This window comes from Pithys albifrons, chromosome 22 (assembly GCF_047495875.1).
Source record: "Pithys albifrons albifrons isolate INPA30051 chromosome 22, PitAlb_v1, whole genome shotgun sequence".
NCBI classification, from domain to species: Eukaryota; Metazoa; Chordata; class Aves; order Passeriformes; family Thamnophilidae; genus Pithys; species Pithys albifrons.
In genome coordinates this window covers 5,959,115-5,983,065 of record NC_092479.1, presented here as the reverse complement: position 1 = coordinate 5,983,065, position 23,951 = coordinate 5,959,115, and the positions used below count along the sequence as shown (strand labels likewise).

Here is a 23,951-nt window from a genome sequence, read left to right as displayed (position 1 = left end):
TGATACAGTGCAAGTAAAGTACAACCTCTGAAATGAGCTAAATATTCCCACCATGCGATTGCTACTGATATTCCCAAGTCTCATTTATAAAAATAGGCATATGTGTGTAATTTATAAATCTGGAGACATTTGGCGATGTTGCCACAACAGTCTTTCACGAGCTGCTTAGGTGGAATCATGGGAGAGGGAAACTAATTAGCCCTGTGGAACATTTTTTACCTCAAAATTACATGTGACAATATGACATCTTTATTTTGCTGGCAGCAAAACCACCTGTTCTGTTTAGAAAATGATCTGTTAAGAATACCAGGTAATGCAGTGCGACTGTAAAATAAATTGAAATAATGTCCTTTTGATATGGTCTCAAAATCCTGAGGTAGTAAATGACTATGAAAACTTGTTATTTGGCCCAAGTGACTGAGCATGTTTCTCCTCAATCCTATCAAGTTGTGCCCTCCAATAAATTATTTTATGGTAGCAGTTACAAGGTATGGGTGACTGAGATCAGGGAAAAACCTGTTACATGTTCCCAAAGAAAGATACTTGACAGAAATTGAAATGTGGGTTTCTGGTTTTGATTACAGTAAAATTTCTTCAAAGTTGTGATCTTTGCTTACTACTTGAGTATGGTAAAAACTTCAAAAATTAGAAATTGTTAATATAGTGATAACAACAACTAATGACAATGTTTAAATTACATTTCTTGTAAAGCAGATGGGGGTGGAGAACATCAACTTGGATAGCCTGGGATGTTCAGGTACTGCAGAAACACTGCCCCAAGGACCATCTTGGTCACTACTACATTGCTTTGGAAGATCTACTACAGCTTTATTTGTCCAACAGCAAAGATCCAGGTTTGTTCTAGACTGTAGTTCTGCCCTGCCAGCCTGGTCCTGCTGGAGCACAATGTGATCCCACAGAGCCTCCGATGGTCCACGTGCAAGGTCAGATCATAGGACGGGTAATTCCATGAAATCTGGTGCCTGCAGCCATGGAGATTGAGGAGAGGCAGGAGTTTAGCAGTGACAAAAAGGCTTAAGAAATGTTTAGTATCATGGGCCATCTTTTTAAGACTATTTGACAGTTCCAAGCCAGTAGCTAAAGCTAAAGGAAAGCTTTAATTATTTTCAAGAGGATTAGATGAGAAAGATTTGGGGAGCTTATTTATTTTGTTTTGTTTTGATGTTTTAATAGCAATTTTAATTGTTTCTTAATCTATGTCTTAGCAATTTTAATCTGTCATTGACTGTAAGGAGCTTGGGATATTCTGCTAGAATTGCAGGAAATTAAATATATTGTTGATCATAATTATTTTATCCCCTCTCTTCCCTTTGGCAACAGGAGTTATTTATTTTGAGTGGATGTACATATATATGTGTATATATATGTACCAGCCTATTTTGCTTAAATTTGTATTTGTATACAACACCAACTAAACCCAAGGCTGATTGTCCTTCTGTATAATCTGAGAATATAATTAAGGGCAATACAGATCAAATGTATTTTATTTATCTGAGAGAAGTTACACATGTATTTTAGGACTGTCATTGTATTTTCACTTGTGTTGGTGGTCACATTTGTAGCAAGGTCTGTCCCTTCAGGGCTTGTGTTGCCATGATGTGCTCACACCAACACACAGACACAACACTCACACACTCACACGTGTGTCATCCACACATGACAGACACACAGACACACAGCCCAGATGTACAAGGAACCTCTGTGGATGTTTTGCTGTTTTTACAGATGGGTGTTGAAGACACAGAAAACTGTGCTTTTTACTGGTAAATTAGACAACAGCTATCTGGCCAGAGAAAAAACAGCACCAAGGAATTCTCAATGTAGGTATGTAGCCCATTGAAACACCAGCCTTAAGAGTGGGAAAAATATGAAAAAATCTCAACTGAAAATATCCCAAAAGTTGTAAATGTGTTCTGTTATACAGAGAGACAACATCATTCTGTTCTGTGTGTTACCAGGTGAATACCATTAGAAATCTTTTGCTTTCCCTCCTCCAAAAAACAATTTTCATGAAAGGATCCAACTCCTTGAGTTTAAATTTGTGTCTTTTCCTCCCTAGTGGGCATCAGCTGCAGGGATGGCCATGGAAATGGGCAGAGGGAGGAAAAAAGCAGGAATAACCCCTCCACATCCTTCTTATGCATTTATAACATGATCTTACATTTGCTGTATTACATTTGTGTGTGTATTGTGTACATCTGTTCTGCTCCTGGATCCCACAGGGCTGTTATTCCTCTCACCCAGCACCCCTTAGTTGCCATTTGAAACATTGGTACTAAATAACAATACAGAATCAAGCAGAAGAAAAGACAAACCCCACACTTTACACCAGGTGCCTCCTTTCATTTGCTTAAAGTACCGGCACATTCATTTTCTCTTTATGAATGTATTTCTTGAAAATGTCTCCTTTGCACAGTTTCCTTTGTGGGTTGGTTTTAAAATTGTCATTCGAGATTGAACAGCACCAAGAAGCCGAGGAGGCGGAGGAGGAGAGAAGGAAAGAGCGAATATGGAGGAGAAAACCGAGTTTGACCTGCAAGTAAAGCTGAACTCGAGGTCCGAGGAGTCGTGGCCGGGCCCCGCCGGCGCCGGGAGCAGCGGAGGTGCCGGGAGTTCGCGAGGTGGAGAGTGGACGATGCCAGCGCGGGATGGAGCGGTGCAAGGGCAGTGTCTCAGTGTAGCGAAGCCCCTCTGGAGCCCGCGGGCGGCGAGGCACAAGTTTGCAGCCCCGGGTGTGCCCCTCCCGGTGGCACGGCCAGCCCGGGACAGCGCGCAAGCGGCGGGGAGGCGGAGGTTCCCCCAGCGCAGCCGCCGGCTCCGCTCCCGGCGCCCGGAGGGATGCGGGAGGCCGGGCTGCAGCTGCGGGGCCCGGGTGCCGCCGGGATTTGCCGGGGGGGCGGCGGTGCCCGCGGTTCACATGCCCCGCGCGGTGCGGGCACGGCGGCTCCGCATCCCCGAGCCCGCCCGGACCGGCCGCCCCTGCCCTCGGAGCTCCTCCTGCTCCTCCCTGGCATGATGCGCGCAGGACATGAGTGGCTCCGGAGCACTTTGAGTTGCTCCCACCCCGCTCCGTGGGATTAATCCATCCTTTCGGAGGTTATTTTCGGCAGGCAGCCCCGCGGGCGGGCAGAGCGGCCGGAGGAAGAGCCCGCGGCAGGGGAGGGATGCGGGAGCAGGGCAGCGGAGCCGGGCGGGACTGAGCCGCCCGCAGAGCAGGCGAGGAGAGCGCAGCAGAGCTGCCCTGCTCCCGTGCCGGGCTGCCCGCATGGCTCCCGGGCACTGTGGAGATTGTGGGGGCTGCTGCTGCTGAGCAACCATCCATCGCTTTAAACTCAGCCTCAACTTAGCGCAGCAGGCAAGGATGGCAACGCCACTGGAGCTTTGGAGCTGCCAGGAGAGCCAGGGAGCCTGGGTTTTGGTCGCCACTGTCTAATAAATGGGAGTAAAATGGAATTTCTTACCTGGGTTTTTCCTGCCTTGGTTCTACTGTGCACCCAACAGCACAGGTGTATCAGGTAAGAAAACATCTTGTCATTCTCTCTTGGGCTGGCCATGGGCAGCCGTTCTCTCTCGGCTGGGGTGAGTGGTGCCAGGTCTGGCTCGGGCTCCTGCTTTTGCCTGGGGATGTTTTCTGCACTCACGGGCCAGGACTGCTTTGAGTGAGTGCTCAGAAAAGGGCTCTTGATTCAAGAGTTTCTTTAACGTGCCTCTGTTTGGGTTATTTTTTTCTTTCCTCATTTCTTTGCTGAGGATGCACTTTTACCAATTGAGCAGCAGTTTCTTGGGTTAATCAAGGGCTGTGTTTTTAACAGGATGCCCCTGGAATCATTTTCCCAGGGGCACTTACTCTAAATTGGGGGCAATCACTTTTTGTGAGACACTGCACATCCCAGCACAGCCTCAGCCCCTCCAGCAGCTCTATAGGGGCCTGCTTGAACATGAAACTCATCCATAAACCCAGCACAACCAGTGTGGCACGAGCTGAATAGCTCTGCTTAGGGCCTCCGTAGGTACCATTAAAACCCCAAAATACAGCCATGCCTTTCTAATGGCTTCATTAAGTCTCCTGAAGTTAGGATAACAGGAAGAGGCTGTCAGAGATCTCAAGGAAAAACACGTTTGGAGAACGCCAACCATTTCTTAAAATAATAAATTGTAAAGAAAGATATATGTTTGCAGCTCTCAGTCCCATTTCCTCCGAAGGTGTTAGCTAGGCAACCAGCGACGGGCTCGATATATTCTCTCCAGATCTGGAGGCTGGATGTGGAGAAAGCTTGCCATGATTACGCAATGAAAATAGAAGGGGGTGTAAAAAAGAATTTGCTGCATGTAAAAACATGCCCACACCCCCCAGAGCAGAGGGGGCAGTGGCATTACGGGGGTCTTAAAGCTTCTGCTGCATAGACATTGTTCGTATCTTCAGAGGAGTGGAAGAGGCAAAGTGATAACTGTAGTAAAACAGAGTATTGCTGCTACACTTTTTGGAATTATTCAGTGAGAGGTGATTTTGTCACTGTGAAGGAAAAGGATCTTGCTTAGAGGAAGTGTCAAGTCAACTGCTCGTAGTCAGGACAGATGTAATGATTTATCCTGTGACCTTGAATCTGTTATCCAGGGTCAGATCCTGACATCCTCATGCTCCAAAGCAATCCAATAATACAGTGAAGGCAGAGAAAATACTGCTTATGACCTAAGGGCATCAAGATCTTGACCATAATTTCAATGGTCCTGTTTCTTGCTCTGCACTTAGGCCAGCATTGAGGCTTTGGATTGAAAAGTGATGTTTGAGTACAAAAAAGGAACAGAACTAGAATTCTAAAGAAGAATCTTCTCAGTCTCTCTCTTCAAGGTCTGCTCCCAGGCACAGCCACTGCAAGGATGTCTGCAACCTATAATTTGTTGGATACATTGTTTTATATTTGGATTAATTCCCTGATTACTTGACATTCTTCCTCCAGTTACACAATAGTGATGAGTTGTTTGTTAAAAATACATCTCCTCATGGCAGAGAGTCAGGCAAGGCGAATTCTAACTTCTGAAATTCCAACTGTTCAGTTTGTAGTTTTCCAAATACGCCAAAGTGTGAGACATTCCATGGTCAAGGAAAGCTGCTCTGTTTGGCACATCAGTTTTCTGAAGATTCAGGATATAGTGTGGCCGTGGCAGGACATTGTTTAATCTTGTAAAAGGGGAGTAGCCTTGCTTACATGTGTCACTTGGATCAGTTAAATGGAACTCGAGCAAAATTTCATTATTGCATCAGTAAAAATATTTTTGGTACAAGATGCCTTTACAAAAAGCAGTATAATAATGAGCAAAACTGCCATTTTAAGGCTCAGATTTTGTTTTCTAAATGCAATGTGGTTCACAGTTATGATGGCACAGGCCATCCAAACCCCCTGATTCTCTGCTTGTGAGTTCTGTGCACTGTATATTGACAGGTGTAAGAAAAACATGTTCCAAAGAGGAAGAACATTTTAGTGATTTTGGAATGCAGTGGTGGGACACAGGACTTCCCAAAGGCAAAACTACCAATGCAAATACTGTCCTGGTTTGGCAGAGGAGGGAAGGGGGACACACAGCCTGATTCCTCAGAGCACTTGGGAATATCCTTCCAGGGTGCCTTAGCTGTGTTTGAAGCAATTGCTCTGTCATGTGTGCTGCTGGATTGAAGGGAGTCAGCCAAATTCAACCCAAGTCAGCACATTTTTTCAGGTAAACACTTTTAAAAAGTAGTATTTTTTGGTCTGCTCGAGACAGTGATTAGTGGCAAGAAATCTGGCTGACAGGTCTTTGGGGCAAAGGCTGTGGCTTCCATTATTCTATCAGGGCTTGATATGCTGTGGATGCTGCAATAATAAATGTGCCCCAGTGAATGAGATCATTTGCAGAAAGACACTTGGGGAAATGTTTCTTCATTTGTGTGGGGAAGGAGCACTATTGATGGGAGTTTGGGGATATATGTCCATACTTTGTAATTCTGTACTGAAAGAGACTTTAATTCTCTAATTAAAAATAGGCATATATTTTATATTTAAGATTCATTTATGTTAAGTGACTTTTACACACTTGCATTTGATTGTCCTTCTGTGTGTCTCACTAAGCCTTTTACTTCTATTTGTGGAAACAGAGCAGCTTTAACACGTGAATATATGGAAAGAATGGTCCATTTTCTGTAGCTTAAAACTCACAGAGAGGCTTTGATGTTCTAGAGGTTGCCATGAATTAAGCCTAATGCTTTTTCAATTACATTTCAAAATACAAAACATATTTACAGTGAGCTTCACTTAGAGTCAGGAATGGCAGATGGGAAGGATACACATACTGCTCTGGATAATCCTGGAGTTTGACAGAGGCCAGATTGTTCTCTGACCTTGCAGGATATTCCTTGTCTTTTCCCCAAGAAAAAGTTTTCTTCAGTGGCAATGACATCTGGGATATTTGCCCCCAAAAGTTTATCTCATAGAAAATGAACTGTTCTCCATCCCAATCCTCCAATCAAACTGGTTTTTCCATCTACCAGCATGAATTATTCATACAACAACAATGTCACAGTCCCCAGAAGAATCAGGTTAGCAGATTTAAAGGAGAAACAGAAGACGCAAAAAGTGATTTTCACATCTCACTGCTCTGTGTGTTTGTCAGGAGGTCAGTGCACCCTCCCTGCAAGTGTGACCTCCCACCAGTGTCTCGTTGGGCACTGACTTTGAGGTGCTGCTGAGCTGTTTGTGCTGCCCCAGAGTTTGGCACTGCTGTGCAAAAATACTGTTGTTATAATGGTATCCCTTGTTCAGCTGCTGGAGAGTTCTTGTGGAACCTACAGATTGCTTCTTGCTTAGTGTGATTTAAATACCAGATATTTTCTAGTGATATTGGTACATTTCTAGCACCCATTTTCAAGCAGAGCTCTGGAAGAGAGCAAAGACAGGCTGATACCTTCCTCACTTATCTGACAAGCTCCTTAAAGATGTGCTGTCCAAGCTGATTGGTGCTTCTCCTCCAGGTCACTCCACATTAGCAGGATGGAATGGTCCTTCAGCAGTGGGAGGGAAATGTCAGCTCAGATGGAAAGGATTTGGGGATATGTGTGCTTTTTATTCTAGAACTGATAGTACTTAGCTCTGAAAGATGCATTTTTTTGCTTTGTCATTTGCCATTCATTGCTTGGAGCTGCTTTCCCTAACCTGTGTCAAGGACAGCTTTATTAGGGAAACCAGAACTCCACAGACTTGTCCAGTTTATCAATGGGATTTCCTTTCCCCTTTGTCTAATGTACAAGACAACTCACTGTTCCTTTCATCATTTAAACAGCACTAATCAGTTTTCTTCTTCTAAGTGGGCTCAGTTGAAGTTCTCCCAGTGCTTAAACTCCAGATATGGACAGATGCAAATACATTCTCCAAAATATCTGTTTGAAATGAGATGTGCACAGAGTCAGAGGGTGAGAGAAAACCCATCTCCTTCAGCTTTAGATTTGGGAATGACTTCCAGAGTGACAGGAGGCCACATGACTGTTGCCATTCAGCCAGAGGATCCCACACTGGCCTGGTGCAGACTGAAGATAAGTTTGTGAGGAGTTCTTTTACCCCTTGGATGTGACAAATCAGTGCCTTAATTTTGCAAGGTCCTTTTCTTACTACAACAAGCTTTACAGCAGCTTGTGTTGGGCAGTGAAGTTGCTGAATCAACTAATGGTAGTTTCCTTTCTTTTCATCTTTCCTGCTTACACGATGAAAAGTTAATCCCTTCCAGTGCATTTTTCTATGCTGGTCTTCCTTTTGCAGGTACAAAAATGAATAATATTTTAGGCCACGTATAATCCCAACTGCTTATCAAGGATGAATGAAATTCTCCCACCGTTCTTCCTGTAACTTTAAAGCACAGGCTCTGGTGTTCAGGAGACTGAGGGATGGCTCAAAGGAGTCACCACAACATGGCAAATGTAGCCATAAAATTATTTCAGCTGTAATAACTTTAATAACCCCCCGGTATTAAGTGCACACAGCTCCACTAACTTCAGCACTTTTGTTACACTGATGATCTGACCTTAAGGCTTTATTAATAATAGAAACAAGATTTATTTTAATTGTGTCATGGATATTTAAGTAAAACTCCCTGGAGATTGTAATCTGCTTAAAACACATGGCAGGCTACAGCCCACGGGTTTTAACCCGACTCTCAGCATTTTAACTTCCTTTTAGCTCCGTGGCTTCCCTTAATGCCACTAAAATGGGATCCTGACACAGGAGAACTGCTGTGCACTGAGTGCTGTGTCAAAACAGATGATCAGGCACGACAGAGATCACTCCAGGGCACTCACCTTCTCACTGCAGATCTGTTTGCAAAACACTTCACGGAACTCGGCTGCAGGTTTAGCAACAGGAGTTGAAAAGCACCATCTTCTGTTGAAAAGGCAAAGGGATTTTAGGCAGATACATTAATTGAAGTGTATTGGAGTTGTTTACTCTAATTGGGAGAAGACATAAAGCATCATTCTGTACCTATAAAAGCAGCTCAGACATTTCACTGATTAGGAACACCATTCCATACCTGTGGCTGAGACTTCTAAGTTACAATTAAGTACGTTTTTAAACAAATTTGCCAAGAGTTAAGAAACTGTAATTTTATTTAAGTAAATACTGACAGTTGGATGACTGACAGACCAGCACATAGAAAAGAGCAGTCTGATAGAAAGAAGTGTTGATATAGTTGATGAGACCCAATAAAGAAGGAAAAAATCTCTGTCAACATTTGTTATAAATCTTCAAAGCCCTTGTCTAAATCAATTATGTTATTCCAGTTTATGTAGCTGAAAACATGGCTCTGAGCCTTCCAAGATCCTTACTTAGAAGAGCCAGAGGAACCTGAGAAATGGCTGGGATAGGCATTTGGTATGAACATGCAGCAGAGTGCTCATGGCAAGCAAACATAAATGCAATTTAATATTCCATTTTGCTGGGAACTAATGAAGTTTCACTTGGAGCAGGGTCCCTGTGCTGGAAGGTCACACAAGCTGTGACAGCTCCGCTAATGCAAGTTTTCAGTGTCTCTGCTGCTCAGAACTTACATTTATACATTGTAATCCCAGAGCTCGTTCCTTATATAATTGACTCCATACATGTGAGACAAGGGTTTTATGACCAGGGCAGTCAAAGATTTTTCCTTCAGTCCCCTGTGAGAGGAGGAGTTGGGTATTGCAGGATACATTGCTCCTGTGCTTAGCAATACCTGCACGTGCTGAGCTGAATGCCCAGGCTGGCATATTTTGGAGAGAAAAACCATGTGCTTTATGTGGGTCAATGTCACATGAACACTCTAAGAAAGTTATGTAAGTGCCAAGGCAGGATGTGTTTGTGGTGTATCACTCTGCAGCCTTCCATGGGTGTTCAACCAGTTTCTGTCCTGTTACAGGTGAGATGTATCTCAGTGGGAGATGCCAAACCAGTGCCTGCTGCAGAGCTGCTGTTCAGGCCCTCTCAAACCACTGGCAATTCTTCCCACTGCAAAGAGTTGTGACAGATGCTGTCCCAGCCCCTCATTTTTCTCTTCCTGTCCTGTCAGTCATGATGAGAGCAGGCACAGCTCTTCAAATGAATCCTGCCAGCTCAGTTTAAACAGATGATGAAGACAAGATAATCTTGCCTCTGTTTGTAAGAGATGGTGGAATATCCATGTAACTGCCTGGCCCAGGGCTGAGGGGCTGGCAGCTGCCAGGAGGTGGAAAATGGCAACAAGAACCTGGGTTAAAGTCCTCCAGGAGCAGCCCTGGCCCAGCAAGAACCTCATGCCTGGCACCTGAGAGATGGTATTGCTGGGAGGGGGCTGTGGCAAGAGCACAAACCCCACAGCAACACAGCACCTCCTTCTGCCTGTTCCCCAGATTCCAGATGTGCAGAGCATCCTGTTTTCCCATCACATTGACAATACCTCAGCCTTCCTGAGCTCAGCTGCTCCACAGTTCCCAAGGAGCAAGCACAGCTGCATTTCAGCATCCACAGATGCATTTTAGGCAGTATACAAAGTATATCAGTTTCCTTCATGCTTTCTCTAAGTTTCTAAATCTATTTTTCCTTCTTTTTTAGAAAGGAAAAAACTTCTAAAAGTATGTGCTTGTATTTCAGAAAGAGGCCATAGTCTTGCCTGAAATATGTTTTGTTTTAAACAGAGGTATCTGAAATGGTTTTCCTACCTACAAACAGCATTTTCTCACTAAATTTCCAGCACAGCTGATTATACTGTAGTGGGTCTCTGGTGTAAAAGAAGTTGCTCTTCCATTTTCTGTCATTTTTCTGTTTGTGAACGTGGGCAATTTTCAAAAGACACTTGTTCTCTTTCCCCAGAGCTATGAGTGACATCGGAGACTACATTGGTTCCAACATTGAGATATCCTGGCTGCCCAACCTGGACGATTTAATGAAAGGCTACGCACGGAATTTCCGGCCTGGGATTGGAGGTGAGTTGGGAGAATAATGTCTCTTTTGTTCTTACAGTCCTTCTACCCTCTGATGTTTATGTGAACTTCTTCCTTTACATGATTAAAAGGTTATGATTATCTTTTACTTGGATACTGGAAAAAAGTAACAATCAACAATTTGTTTGATTTTTGACAAGAGACAGACTGTACAACAGCAAGACAGGCTTCTGATACAGTTCTTAAATCATTGACATTTAAGCTGAAGGAATTTTGTACTACATTAAATGGTGATAATTTCTGCATCTGCTTGAAGTCATTCTGTCTTAAACTAGATAAAGGGATTTCCAGAAAGGATTCCATAATTTTCAGTAGTTGTGATTTTATCTCTCATCCTTTATCACTGTTGGAAATTGAGGTAAAAAAATCAGTATTAAGATTCAAATCTCTTTCTTTAGGGGAGGTTTTACTTGGAAAAGTGTACTTTAAAATGGAAAGCATTTTGTAAACTCACTCTTTGTGAAAGAATTGACAGTCTTGGGTCATTTGTATGTTTATATGTACCATGGTGATGTCAGTGACTCCATTCAACCCTCTTTCCTCAGGTCCCCCTGTTAACGTTGCTCTGGCAATTGAAGTGGCCAGCATTGACCACATCTCAGAGGTGAACATGGTACAGTATCAGAGTCTTTAGTTTTGCTCTAAAAAATGTTCAAACCAAAAGTTGGGCAGTTCTTTTTTAAGACATACACAACTCTTGCAACATATTTTATATAACACAGATGTTGAATCCTTTTATGATGAGTTGAGTTTATCCCTGGTAGAAACATGACAGAAATTCAAATGCTTGGGCAGCTCTCCGGTTGACTAAGTATAAAAACACTTGTTTGCACTGGAAGCACATAATGTATTTCTAGGCTAACACAATGATTTTTGGCCAAGTCCCAAGCCATTACTATTGTGTTTGTTCAGCATCACTTCTTAATTGGGATTTCTCTTGTCACAGGAATACACCATGACAGTGTTTTTGCACCAGAGCTGGCGAGACGACCGTCTGTCTTACAACCACACCAACGAGACTCTGGGCTTAGACAGCCGCTTTGTGGACAAGCTCTGGTTGCCAGACACTTTCATAGTCAATGCCAAGTCTGCCTGGTTCCATGATGTGACTGTGGAAAACAAACTTATCAGGCTCCAGCCAGATGGAGTCATTTTATACAGCATCAGGTCAGTGACAAAGACAGCAAGTGTATCCTACTGTGTGGTAACTTTTTGAACAGACTGTAAAGGGATCACTGTTTTCTGAGGATGGTTTAAAATGGAAGAGAATCTCCTATCAGAGATGCCTTTGCTTTACAAGGATGACCATGTCAGGAAGGTCTTTGGCAACACCACCACATTTTGCACTGCAGAGTCACCCATCACAATGTCCTCAGTGGGAGAGAAGTGTCTTGTAGCTGTTTGGTCACACAGAGCAAAGATTCTGTTCTCCCCTCTCCCACTGCTTTCCAAGGGAACTGTGAGCCTGATTTAGGCTCAACTTCCCCATGTCTCAAACAGAGAAAGGAACATTTCCTCACTTTGGAAAAGTGCTGTGGCTGGAACTCAGTAACTGTATTGAAAGTTAATTATGTAATGTTCTAAAAATAATGAGTGTGCACCTTTGAAATTGTAAGTCCAAAGTCCCCTTAAGGTATTGGTAGCAATCCTGGGGACAGTGAAAGGGGGTAATTGAATCAGAAAATTCCTTTTCATTATCAGATGTAGCTGAAGCATCCTCTGAGATCAGACAAGTCATTTGACCTTTCTTCAATTTTCCCCTTGAGTTTTCCACAGACTCAGTAAAGGCAACAGCACAAGGAAGGACTTTGAAAAGAATTTCCTTCATTACTATGAAGGTTTCAAAGTTCTCCATTCAGTCTTCTGAGTTCTGAGGGAAAAGCTCTATCTGAATGCAACTAACTGGTGTTCACATTGCTTGGAACAGGATTACCTCAACAGTGGCCTGTGACATGGACCTTTCCAAGTACCCAATGGATGAGCAGGAATGCATGTTGGATTTGGAGAGCTGTAAGGGCTGAGTACATCTGCATTTTGTGTAAAGACCTGTGTGTATGGGACTGAGATGGCTGGAGGTAGCTGGGATGGGTCTCCTTTAGTCAATGAAATGAAAAGGGTGCCTCAAGATCTAGAACAGGCAGGAATCCCTTCATTCCCTGTGTTGGACATTAGACCATGGACTTTTCAACACCAGATCAGCTCTAGTCCAATTCAAAACTCCAGGACTTAGTTTAATGATGATGAGCATTGTACAGTTCTGCTGACAAATGTCTGGAACTTTGTGCTTGAAGTGAAACCTAGTGCAGTTGTGACAGTCACTGGCATTACTGAGGTTTGCATCAAATCCAGTGAGAAGTAGAGAAGCCCACAGGCAAAATGTGATGTGCTATTTTTTTCTTTATGAGAAAAAGGAAAAAGAAAGAATTTCTTGCTTTTAATGAAAGCCATTGTGTGTAACCTTTACATAGTTGTTAACTTGTCTTGGCATTTCTGTGTTACACAAAAATCCATCAGAAGACTGCATGGATTGGCTTCAATTAATTTGTGCTTAAAAAAGAGGGTGAAGAATGAATTTATATTTTGTCCCACCTGTAGTTTATCTACAATCAGCATGTAATTCCCATGAGCATTAATACTTCTGAATGAAAATCCCCACTGACACAAGCAGGGGCCACCCAGTCAGTGGCAATGAATCTGGTTTTTGGATCAAGGAGTCTACAGGTCCCGAGGGTTCCAGAGATTTGGGAATAGTAGTTTTTGAGCAAATCTCCAAGCCTATTGATGTAAATTTCTCATTCTTTTTTTTAGCACTGACTTTGTTTTCTAGACAATTAACCACAATACTGGTTTATCCTGTCAAAAATAGCAATGTACAGTTTTACTTGTGTAATCATCAAATGCAGAGGCAGCAGACAGTGCCCCAGCAATCCATTCTTTCTCCCAGCAAGTTCTGCAGGGTTGAATGTTCTAATTGAATTGGAGGTGTTTGGTTTCAGTGAAACGAGCAGCCTTTTTTAAACACATGAATGCTTTAGTAGCAAGTTGTCCATTAACAGCAAAAGTAGCAAAGATTGAATACCATGGATTTGCATATTACAAAAATCCCCTCAAACATATTCCCCCTTTCTGTCATGTCCCTGGTGCCCGGCACCTCCCCCAGACAGAATTATCCAGGCTCAGTCTCAGCATGTTTGCAATGGGATGGGAATCAGCATAGCAGGGGAGTAGAGAACTTCCACTATGAGTCCTCTAAGCTCTTAATTTCTCCCTGGAACTTTGTGTTTATTCAGTTTTCTTTTGGCAGATGGGTACTCTTCAGAGGACATCGTGTACCACTGGTCAGAAAACCAGGAGGAGATCCACGGGCTGGATAAGCTGCAGCTCGCTCAGTTCACCATCACCAATTACCAGTTCACAACAGAGATTATGAACTTCAAATCTGGTAACAGGATCTCTCCTCGGTTCAGGGACAGTATCTGACTTTCACCAGCATAAGGAAACCTCCTGTATCTCTAACAGAAAATCCTTCTTCTTAAATAACTAATCTAAGAACCTGTCAGGTTTCTGATACGGTTTTCTTCAGCTTACACTTGTAAGAAGTGCCACCCTTTGCTGAGCCTCCAAGTAGCCACTGTAGTGTGTTGTCCTTTAGCTCTCTCTGCCTGACAAAATACCGTGTGGAGCAGCCAGACAGCACTTGATAAAAAACACTTGAGGTATAGCTCACATTTTCTTGACCTAATTTGCAACTTTAGATCAAGAAAAATTTCCATTAGCCCCGATGTTACGAAGCTTATGACGTACAGTCAGATCAGACTAATTCTACCCAGTGGAAGTCAGTGGTGTGTATGTCTATCACTGGGCTTATTGCAATGTTTGTACAAGATTGGAGTCATTTCTTTCCTGCTGATTTTTCATCCTCTTTCATGTATTCAGATTTTCATTTATGCTGCACATCTCCTCTAAGCTCTTTTTTGAGTTTGAAATTAACTTGGCCTTTTAAAAAATCTAAATTTAGTATCTGGAGGACTTTCTACAGCAGATGATAAGACAGTACACATTTTGAAGCAACACTGTTATTTGAGAAGACTCATGATTTTATTTTCAGATCTGGCATTGATATGACCTGAGACAAATCATTTGACCTATTCTTAGCTGCTGAGAGCTGCAGTCCCTCGTGCAGGGTTTATGGGGGCTCATCAAACACCATTCAAAAAAGCTTTTTATGATCCTTGTCCAGAAATGTTAAAGCTCTGTGTCAGTGTATGAAATGTCATTTGAGCATCAGTTTCACTGTAATTCACGCAGCCAGAGTCTTCTCTGCTGTTTTTTCCAGCAGGGCAGTTTCCCAGGCTCAGTCTCCACTTCCACCTGCGGCGTAATCGGGGAGTTTACATCATCCAGTCCTACGTCCCCTCCATCCTCCTGGTGGCCATGTCATGGGTGTCCTTCTGGATCAGCCAGTCAGCTGTGCCTGCCAGGGTGTCCTTAGGTAAAACCATGGCTTGGGGGACTGACAGGGAAGGCACTGCTCAAGTTGTAACTTTGCTTTCTGATAACCCTCACTTTCTATGAAGGTGCACATATGACCACTATGTTTACACTTGCAGAAGAGATTGTCCTTTAGAAGGTTTCCCTCCTGTGTTAATTTCTGTCATGCTTTCAGAGCAGCTGCCTCAGGAAAGAACAGCAAATAACCATCTAAAGAGGGTTAAAATCAGTAATGACTGTGAGGCAGATGTATGAAAGAACTCATTTGAAGGAACTGGGACAGTGACATAAAATTATTTTTGGAGCTTGTAGATCTGTCTGAGCAAAGGTTGCCAGTCCAGATGCAAAAGTGTTTGAGGGTTAAGTCTTTGGGTTCTGTTTGTCCTGTTCTAGCACAAACCCAAGGGTAACTTGTTCAAAGCTGCCTTATACAAATGCAGTTTTTTACAAGCTCCCGTTTTGGAAGTCAGAAGCAACAGTATTTCTACTGTGAAAATAATGCTCATTTTTAGATTGGTAAATGTATTTATGTATAACACATCAGTAAATATATTTCCTGTCCTGCTTCCCTGAGGGATAACCACTGTTCTCACGATGACCACGCTGATGGTCAGTGCCCGCTCCTCCCTCCCACGAGCCTCTGCCATCAAGGCCCTCGACGTTTACTTCTGGATCTGCTACGTGTTTGTCTTTGCTGCCCTGGTGGAATATGCCTTTGCGCACTTCAATGCTGACTACATGAAAAAGCAGAAGAACAAGATAAAGGCGAGAAGGCAGAGTGCAGAGGTCAGTAAGTGTGATAGTGGGAATAGCTTTGCCAAAGCTCTCACCCTGCAGCGTGACCTTACACTGCCTTTGCTCCATATTCCTTGGGAATCTTAGCTAAGACCTTCACTGCATCTTCTGCAAAATTGCTGTGATGATACTGATTTCTTACCCATAGCTTTGAGTTTTACAGAAGAAAAACCCTTCAGGAGAGGCAGAAACTCTATTGTTCTCCTCTTTCCTTTGCAGATCAACGTGAAGAATGCCATAGTCCTGTTTTCCCTTTCTATAGCTGGTGTGAACCAGGAACTGGCCATTTCCAACAGGCAGCACCGAATTCCCAGGAGCCTGCCTGGATCATATGGCACAATAGAAATAGAAACTGGAGAGACCAAACAGCAGCAAGGGCTGAAGCTGGATAAAAAGACTGGTCTGAAGTCACTGTTCAAGCCCATCGATGCCGACACCATTGACATTTATGCCAGGGCCGTGTTCCCCGCAGCCTTCGCAGCCGTCAATGTCATATACTGGGTCGCATACACGATGTAACACCACAGAGAGAGGGAAACTCTGCAGAGCTGCAACCTGAACAACACCCACGGATTGAAAAGCCCTTGCTGAAACTGAATTGAGCCATTTCTTCTCAAAATATTTTCCAACGAGCTCAAGACACTTCAAAGTGGTCAAGTCAAGGAAGTCCTGCTACCAATTCCCAGTAAAAGCAGCAGTTGGTTGCTGAGCAGATGTGATACAGTAAGAACTGTACTGAGCCAGACCATCCCAGCTCCTTCTTTCCTGTAATACCATGAGACAATTTTTCATATGTACATATTTGTAGCAAAAGTTTAAATCTTAAATGACCACGGTTTTCCTCCACTTCAAGGGTTGATCAGTAATGAAGATTTGGCTTTTCACACTCAGATAATTTCTTTTTTTGTAATGAAGGAGTTAATTCCTCACTTCTGCACATGAGTGATTTTCTGCATCTGGCCTTCTGTGGGATGGTCTGTGTTTAACAGGAATGGTAAAGTTGGAGTTTTTAATCAGAAAAATCTCAAGAACAAAGTTAAAATGAATAGAGGGGAGTGGAGTTTTTTCTTAAAATATTATTGGTCTTGGATAAAGTATTGAAAAAATTCAATGCTCTTAGTCACAGCATGAAATAAAATATACTACATAAAATTCTACTGAATTGTTACTAATGACTGTATTATATTTCAGATCTAAGCTAATGAAGGTTTAAACATTTATACACAGAGATGTTAATTAGTTTAATAGGCCCCAAATATATAAAAGTGATTTAGAAATAGAGGAATAGCTCAGGCTTCCTATGTTGGATTGGGAAAAATTTTAAAGGTGCTGCATAAGGAGGGAACTTGGACTCTGTTTTGAGGAAGAACTTTTCTGTAGATTTTCAGTGAGATTCTACCATGTGTGCCTCTGAAAATATCCTTTTTGAATCTGTCCCTAATTAGCTGAATGAAGTAAAACCAATAATTCATAACTGGCTTTAAGTTACTCAGTTGCTTTGGATGTTTTTGCCATTTTTACTCCAAGGCTGACCTAATCTGTTAGGCCTCTTCAATTCCATTATTCACCAGTGGATTTTGAGGGTTCTCCTACACACTCCTTCATCCAGGACTAGATCCTCTCTCCCAGCTCCTGTAAAGTAACACTTTGTTCTGTAAATAATTCCAGTGAGCTCAGCAAATGAACAGAGTATTCACAACAAACAAATTTCACAGGTAATCTCTGAAATCTCCACAGTAAATATATTGGAATATGGATTAAAACAACTGAAATATTGTTAGTGTATGCAGCCAATGTGAGACAATACCAAAGGGAAATTTATTTTGAAGATTTTCTTGCCTTGAAAGTTGGTTTAAATATGGAGGCTGACACAAAAGAAAACATTAAATGAGAGAGGGAGGGGGAAAGAAGGAAGCAAAGCAAGGAGCTGGAAGCTACAATGGAAAGGAGCACAGGCAGGGATGAAGATGTAGATGAGAGAAGAACTTTGCTGGGATTTGAAGATGGAGATTGTGAATGTGGTGGCTGAGGATTAATAGTTGCAATAAGAATGAAAGAATTACTTGATCCCAGTGGAGCATGTTCACATCCCTCCTGCCTTAACTTATTCATGGTTTGATTTCATATGTCCTGCACTGATCTATAACTTAGAATAAGATTTGTTCAGTATCAGTGAAGTAACAGAATGCTTTGAAGAAAAAACAATGTTCTTAAACTAAGCTGTTAGAGAAAATATGCTCCATTTTAAGTCAGGTTTAGGTTAACCTCAGTCTTTAGTTTCTGTTGTCATGGGAAAACTGTCAGCTGGAAAACAGTGTGCTGGAAAACTCAAACTGACATCAACCTGTAACTGTCCCACAAAATTCTCACCAATCTAACCCTGACTGAGACACCTGGACTGTGCACCAAGATCTCACTTCTGACTGCTTGGGGAATCTTAGTTAAGGCCTTTCTCCAAAATTGTTGTAATGATATTGATTTTTTTTCCTATATCTTTGAGTTTTACAGAAGAAAAACCCCTCAGGAGAGGCAGAAACTCTTATCCTCCAACTGGATAAGCGCATCCAACTGGTACTTATGAGGTGCTATTTGCTGTAGTTTCTGAGACTCTCAGATACTGAATTAAAGCCAAGTATCACTCAACTTCCACCTTATCCAGAAAGCTAATGAAAACCTGCAACTCCTCCAATAGATCCAGGTAATCAGGCTTCTTTTATTCCTCCTGCTTCTCCTCTTTCTGTTTTATTTTTCTTGCTGCTTGTTCCTGATGTTGCTGAAATGCTACTTTACAGAAATACTATGTGGTTTTGGTCATAATCACTTTCTCCCCAAAGAAATCCAACCTCTCCTGCTCTCTTCTGAATCATTCTGTTTTATATAATGATTAAGTGCAGACTGGAATAAAACCAGCAGAAGCATGACTTTACAATGCTTTTTTCCTGTTGCTTTGTCCATGATCCATCACCACAACAGTAGCACACCCTTTGGAAAGGCTGTAGTACCTCCCTGTTCTCTGTTACACTTGCACAAATCAGAAATAATCTTGGGTGTGAAAGCAAAATCCAGCCTTTTTGTACCCCGCTGGTTTCTCCAGTTATTAGTTTATTATGTTGCCTGTCAGGGTCAGTGTCTTCTGCTAAGAGTGAATTATTGACTAAATCCAGGTGAGGAAATATTTGCAGCAAGTTCCTGCAGAGTGTAAATCATAAGAAAATAATCCATGATTTTGGAATTAAAGTTAATAAAGAGCAGAGAGCAAAGCCTTGCCCTAACCCTCTAGTGTGCAGTGGCTGCTTATTTAGAGTAACTAGCAAGAAGGTGGCTGCAGATATTATCAAGGCAATGTCTAATCTAATTACTTCTGCAGTAATAGTTTGTAATTGTGCACCTGACATAACTCCTTACACTGCAGCCAACTGACTGATCACATGGGGGTTATTGGACAAAATTAGTTGTTTCTCCATCTGGGAGAGAGTCACAGGCTGCGTGTCCTGCTGACTGCACCAGAAGATTTATTCAGGGAGGTTTTCTGTAGTTTCACTGCAGATCTTCAAGGTGCACAGCTCAGTGTGACTGATCAAAGGAAAAGGTGGGAGCAATCTCCTCAAAAAACCCCAAAGCCAGAATGCCAGACTATCACAGTGATGTAGACAGAAGCATAAATAAAAGGGAAAAGATATCTCCGAAGGTTGCAGGCAGTCAGGAAAGTGCACTGTGAGCTACAGATGGCAATGTGTCCATCCCAGGAACCAGGTGGTGAGAGGGGAGAACAGGGATCTTGGTTACTTCATGAGTAACACAACACAAAACACCTCCAGCACCAAGAGTGGCATTTTCATAAATCTGTTTCCAGAGCCAGAAAATTCAGATGCCATTCAGACTTTGATGGAGACATTTCAGTACGGGAATATGGTGAATTGATTGGAGTTTTGCATAAATTTGAATCTTCTATACTTTGGCATGTGATTTGCTTTTTTTTTCATTTTAAATCATCATATTTAAAAATCCTCAGACATTACTACTTTAGATCTATTAACATCTAAAGGCAATTCCCAATTCAACTCTAATTTCATGATGACCTTAATGAAGTGAAATAAGGCAAATGTGATGTCAGTTGAAAGCTGACTTTGGATGGGTTGTACCACTGTCATAAAAAAGGTGTGTCACAGATCAGAAGGCACCTGAAAGCCTTTGTGTTCTTTTCATCAATTTATAGTGCTGCTCTATGGACTGGTGTGTCTGTGAGAAAAAGAGTGGGATATGTGTTAATGTAACCATTCTAAATGAGAAGTGTTAATAAAATGTAGATACACAGAAATTGGAGCTTCTATAAACAGACAAAATAGACATTCCAACTATTGAACTGGAGGATAAAATACATTAGAAGGAAAATCAGAATAACCCCAGAGATTTCAACCCATAATGACATCCTGCCTATTCAGTGCCCAAGGGCTTGTAAAACTCCTCCGGCCTTGCCAGCAGAGGGGGAAGTGCTGCTGTTTGCTCGGGAGAGCGTTCGGGGGGCACTGATGCAAACTGCTGTGTTGGTGTTAAGAAATAGCTGTGGCTGCCTCAGGAGGCTGGAAAGAACGAGCACAAGATGGAAGATGAAGAAGAGCAAGATCCTGCATGATTTGTCTGAATGTAATGCTGGCAGTGAGAGTACAATTAAGAGGTTAAAATACAGAAATGCCTGTCCTGTTTCTGGGTAGCAAAGCATTTATCCCAGTTAAAGCAAAAGCTCCCGCATCAGTTCCTAACCGGTTTGCTAATCCAACAGATAATGGAGCGAAACCAATTTAACTCAATGAGGCCTCTGCTGTTGGGACAACAAAACACTTAATACGATTGCTCTGATTTGAAATACTCACAGTCATTAACCTAAAAAAGCACTTCCCATTAGGAGGAAAACAGCACCCCGTATGTTTGTCTCTGAAGCAGAACAGATAACCAAAAGCTTATTGAAAGTTTCTGAGAATATTTTTGTTTTAAAAAAACCCCAATCTAAAGCAACTCCCTCCAGCCCTCTTTATTACAGCAGCTTGAACCACTTGCCATGGTTGAAAGCCTGTTGGATATTAAAAATAACACTGTGTGCAATACATGTTATAAACATAGACAGCTAACTGTTCTTAATGAAAACTGAATAAAAAATTGGCAATGAACACGTGTTTTTGGATGGATTTGGGCTGAGATGAGAAAGGCACTGTGTCTGAAATGAAATGAATTGGAGGATCTAAGCCCCTTGTTACGTAAGGCACGAGGGATCTGCTCTCTCCTTGCACCAGCTTTGTGTCACTGCTGTGCCTTTTTCAAACTCCTGCAGAGTAAAATCAAATCTGAGGAGACAGTCAAGCCCAGGCTGTCACAAAATATTGTACCAACAGGACTAATCAGATGTTATTGGGAGTTAACTGTTCCATGAAAAGATTGGTCCAAAAAAAAGTCCAAATATCCTTAATTTCTGAGGCACTGGAAACTTCTGGAAACTTATCCCTTCCTTTAACTCTTGCAATACTTCCATTTCCCTTGATCCTCTGCTCTCTTTCCCTTTTTTTTCCACATGAAAAGGAAAAGAAGAGGAAATTTTCTTTCTCTTTGGCACGAGAACATATTAGGCAAAACCAATATACTCTTGTCAATAGGTATGAAAAACAGTGAGAGTAGAAGTTCAGTTTACAAACCTTTGTACCTTCCAAGGAGTGTTACATAAAAGGCAAGAAACTCAACCCTGTGATAATTAACCAGCACACTCCCACACAAACACACTTTCTCCCTGTTTCATTCTCTTGCACTGCACACTGGTAATCCCTTATATGCAACAGAGAGAAAAAGATTTAAGTAAAAGGTTTAAGTCATTCCTCAAATTCTCCACACTCTTACAGAAACTCTTCTTCATAATTTTGGCCCAAACACCTTTAATAAAACTGGGTAACGTAAGTTACTAACAAATACAGGTTGCATTAGTTTCTTTTTGGGTAAGTATTCTGAATGAGAGCAGCACAAATATCACCAAACTCTCAATTTTCATCCATGGGTTTATCAGATGGGGCAGGGGAAATGTTTTTCTTTCCATAGTGATGGATAATTGGCCAGCTTTGGCCAGTTGGAACAAGCATAGCTGGAAGTAGCAAAATAATATATAGGCCATTGAGCTATTCCAGTCTTACAATCACTACAGCCTTAAGATTAAATAAAGACTGAGTGATGAAATGCAGAGTAATCTGTAAATGATGCTCCATCCAGGCTGTTCTTCCTTTATTGCTACATTTCTTCCAGCTTTAGACAAATACAAAAGAGCTATTTCTGTACATCTTAAACTTACTCTGTTTTTACAGATGTGTTTAAGATTATCTTACCCTCATCTTTATGGGGCCCTTTACAAATACAAGCTTGTATGTGCATATATAGAGAAGACAGGAGGGTTCTATATATTTTTATGAATTGCAGTGCATGTAGTATTGTAAAATTTAACAGGTTGTTTAAATATCCTGAAAACAAACAAACAAAAACCCCACAGAAGTTTGGTTTTATTTGCTTTTAAAGGTATGTAGTTTGGGCTACCCATAGAATTCTTTACCTTCCTGGCTAATGAGGTGTCAACAAGTGAGTTAACTTCTGGTTGCTTCTATCTTATATAAGACAGACAAGTAAGGGAGGTGTTGGCTTAAAATAGTCTTGAAACATTATTCATTTTGTCTATTTTAACATGGGCTGGAAAAACACTAATATTCAAGCCAGCAAGAAAATCTACTAAGAATTACCATGGTGATTTCTGATGTTATGGAGGATATATGCTTTACTCCAGTTTATGTCAAGATATATTAATGCTTTGCTGCCTTATTTGTGTCCAGACTTAGTGGCATTTGCCCCAAATTCATTCCCAGTGGACTCAGTGGTTTCACTGTCAGTGATTTCAGTAGAAACAATATCTTACCTCTTGCTTGGCTAAAAAAAATTAAAATAGTAAGTATGTGAAGGGCAGCCTGCACGTGCTGCTGGTTTGATTTGCTGAGGAGATTCCAGGGAGAGGCATTTTGGCCCTGGAGTGACACAGAGCTGGGTACTCACAGCTCACGTGTGTTTGGGGACAGCAGCCACCTCTTTCAGTTTGTCTGACGTTTAGTTCAGTCTGAAATCATCATTCTAATTCCTACTAAATCTCGAAAACCTTGGAAAATTGACAGGTCCTAACAGAGCTGAAGATTCCAAGTCACTAATTCAAGTACTTACAGAGTACCTGTTGTCTTTTACTGAGGTGAAACCAACACCAGCTGGTCCTTGTTTTCAACAATTGTCTTTAAGTTGCCACAAGGATTTATTCTTGGAAAATTTAGGAGGGAGTAAAGGAGTGGCTTTGGTCAACCTTGTCAGAAGCAGGCAAGTACTTTGTGTCTGATGGCTCAAGCAGTATTTCAGAATAATTTTTTATTGTATTTTTTCCCCTTTAAACTAATTTTTAAGGACAGTTCTCAACAGCCTGTAGAACTAAAATAAAGAACCAGGACTTGGAAACTGCTACACAGCCGTGTTTCCCAGAGAGTTGCCTGGGAATCTCTTGCCATCTGCTGGAAACGTGCAGATGTGCATCCTTAAAGGAATTCTGCATCAAAGTTACAGGCAGAGACAAGAGTGCCAGGGAAGAATGAGATGATGGAAAGCAACACTCTGGATGTTCAGAACTTTTCGTCAAAAACACAATTCCAGAACGAGGTAACTTGAGACTCCCAGACTGCAGCAGTTGAAATACCGGCATTAAATTCCTTAATAAACCACGTTCTCCTCTGCCATGATAAATCTGTGGCATGATGGGATGTGAGGCTGAATGTGGAATTACAGACTGATTTTCAAGACAGCACTGAAAGATTTGAAAAAAATCCAAACCAAACCAAACCTTTTTTTAAGATTTCCCAAAATGATCAGTTCACTTCATAGTCTGATTTTCAGAATAAAAGGTCTGATCTCAAGAGAGATAATAATTTTAAAAAGAACTCAAATTTTAGTTGCAATAAATATACAATTAAGCCTCGAATAAAATAAAAACAAAACAAAATAAAACAAAACTAAATAAAACAAAAATAAAATAAAACAAAATAAACCCAACTAAAATAAAATAAAATAAAATAAAATAAAATAAAATAAAATAAAATAAATAACCTGTAGCAGCCTGTCA

General features: G+C 41.7%; 1 protein-coding gene across 2 annotated transcripts; it reads left to right on the top strand.

The window, feature by feature from the left end:
- Positions 1-2,857: 2,857 nt before the first annotated feature.
- On the top strand, positions 2,858-16,935 carry GABRD (gamma-aminobutyric acid type A receptor subunit delta). 2 transcript variants are annotated; one of them, XM_071575542.1, is made up of 9 exons: positions 2,858-3,536; positions 10,362-10,474; positions 11,038-11,105; positions 11,439-11,659; positions 12,420-12,502; positions 13,797-13,934; positions 14,832-14,984; positions 15,558-15,769; positions 15,998-16,935. In XM_071575542.1, exons 1-9 carry the CDS (start codon positions 3,469-3,471, stop codon positions 16,295-16,297), a joined length of 1,356 nt encoding a protein of 451 aa, XP_071431643.1. In that variant the 5' UTR covers positions 2,858-3,468; the 3' UTR covers positions 16,298-16,935. The 2 variants fall into 2 exon arrangements, with proteins under 2 accessions (XP_071431643.1, XP_071431642.1); XM_071575541.1 differs by having other exon boundaries at positions 14,829-14,984.
- The last annotated feature ends 7,016 nt before the right edge of the window (positions 16,936-23,951 follow it).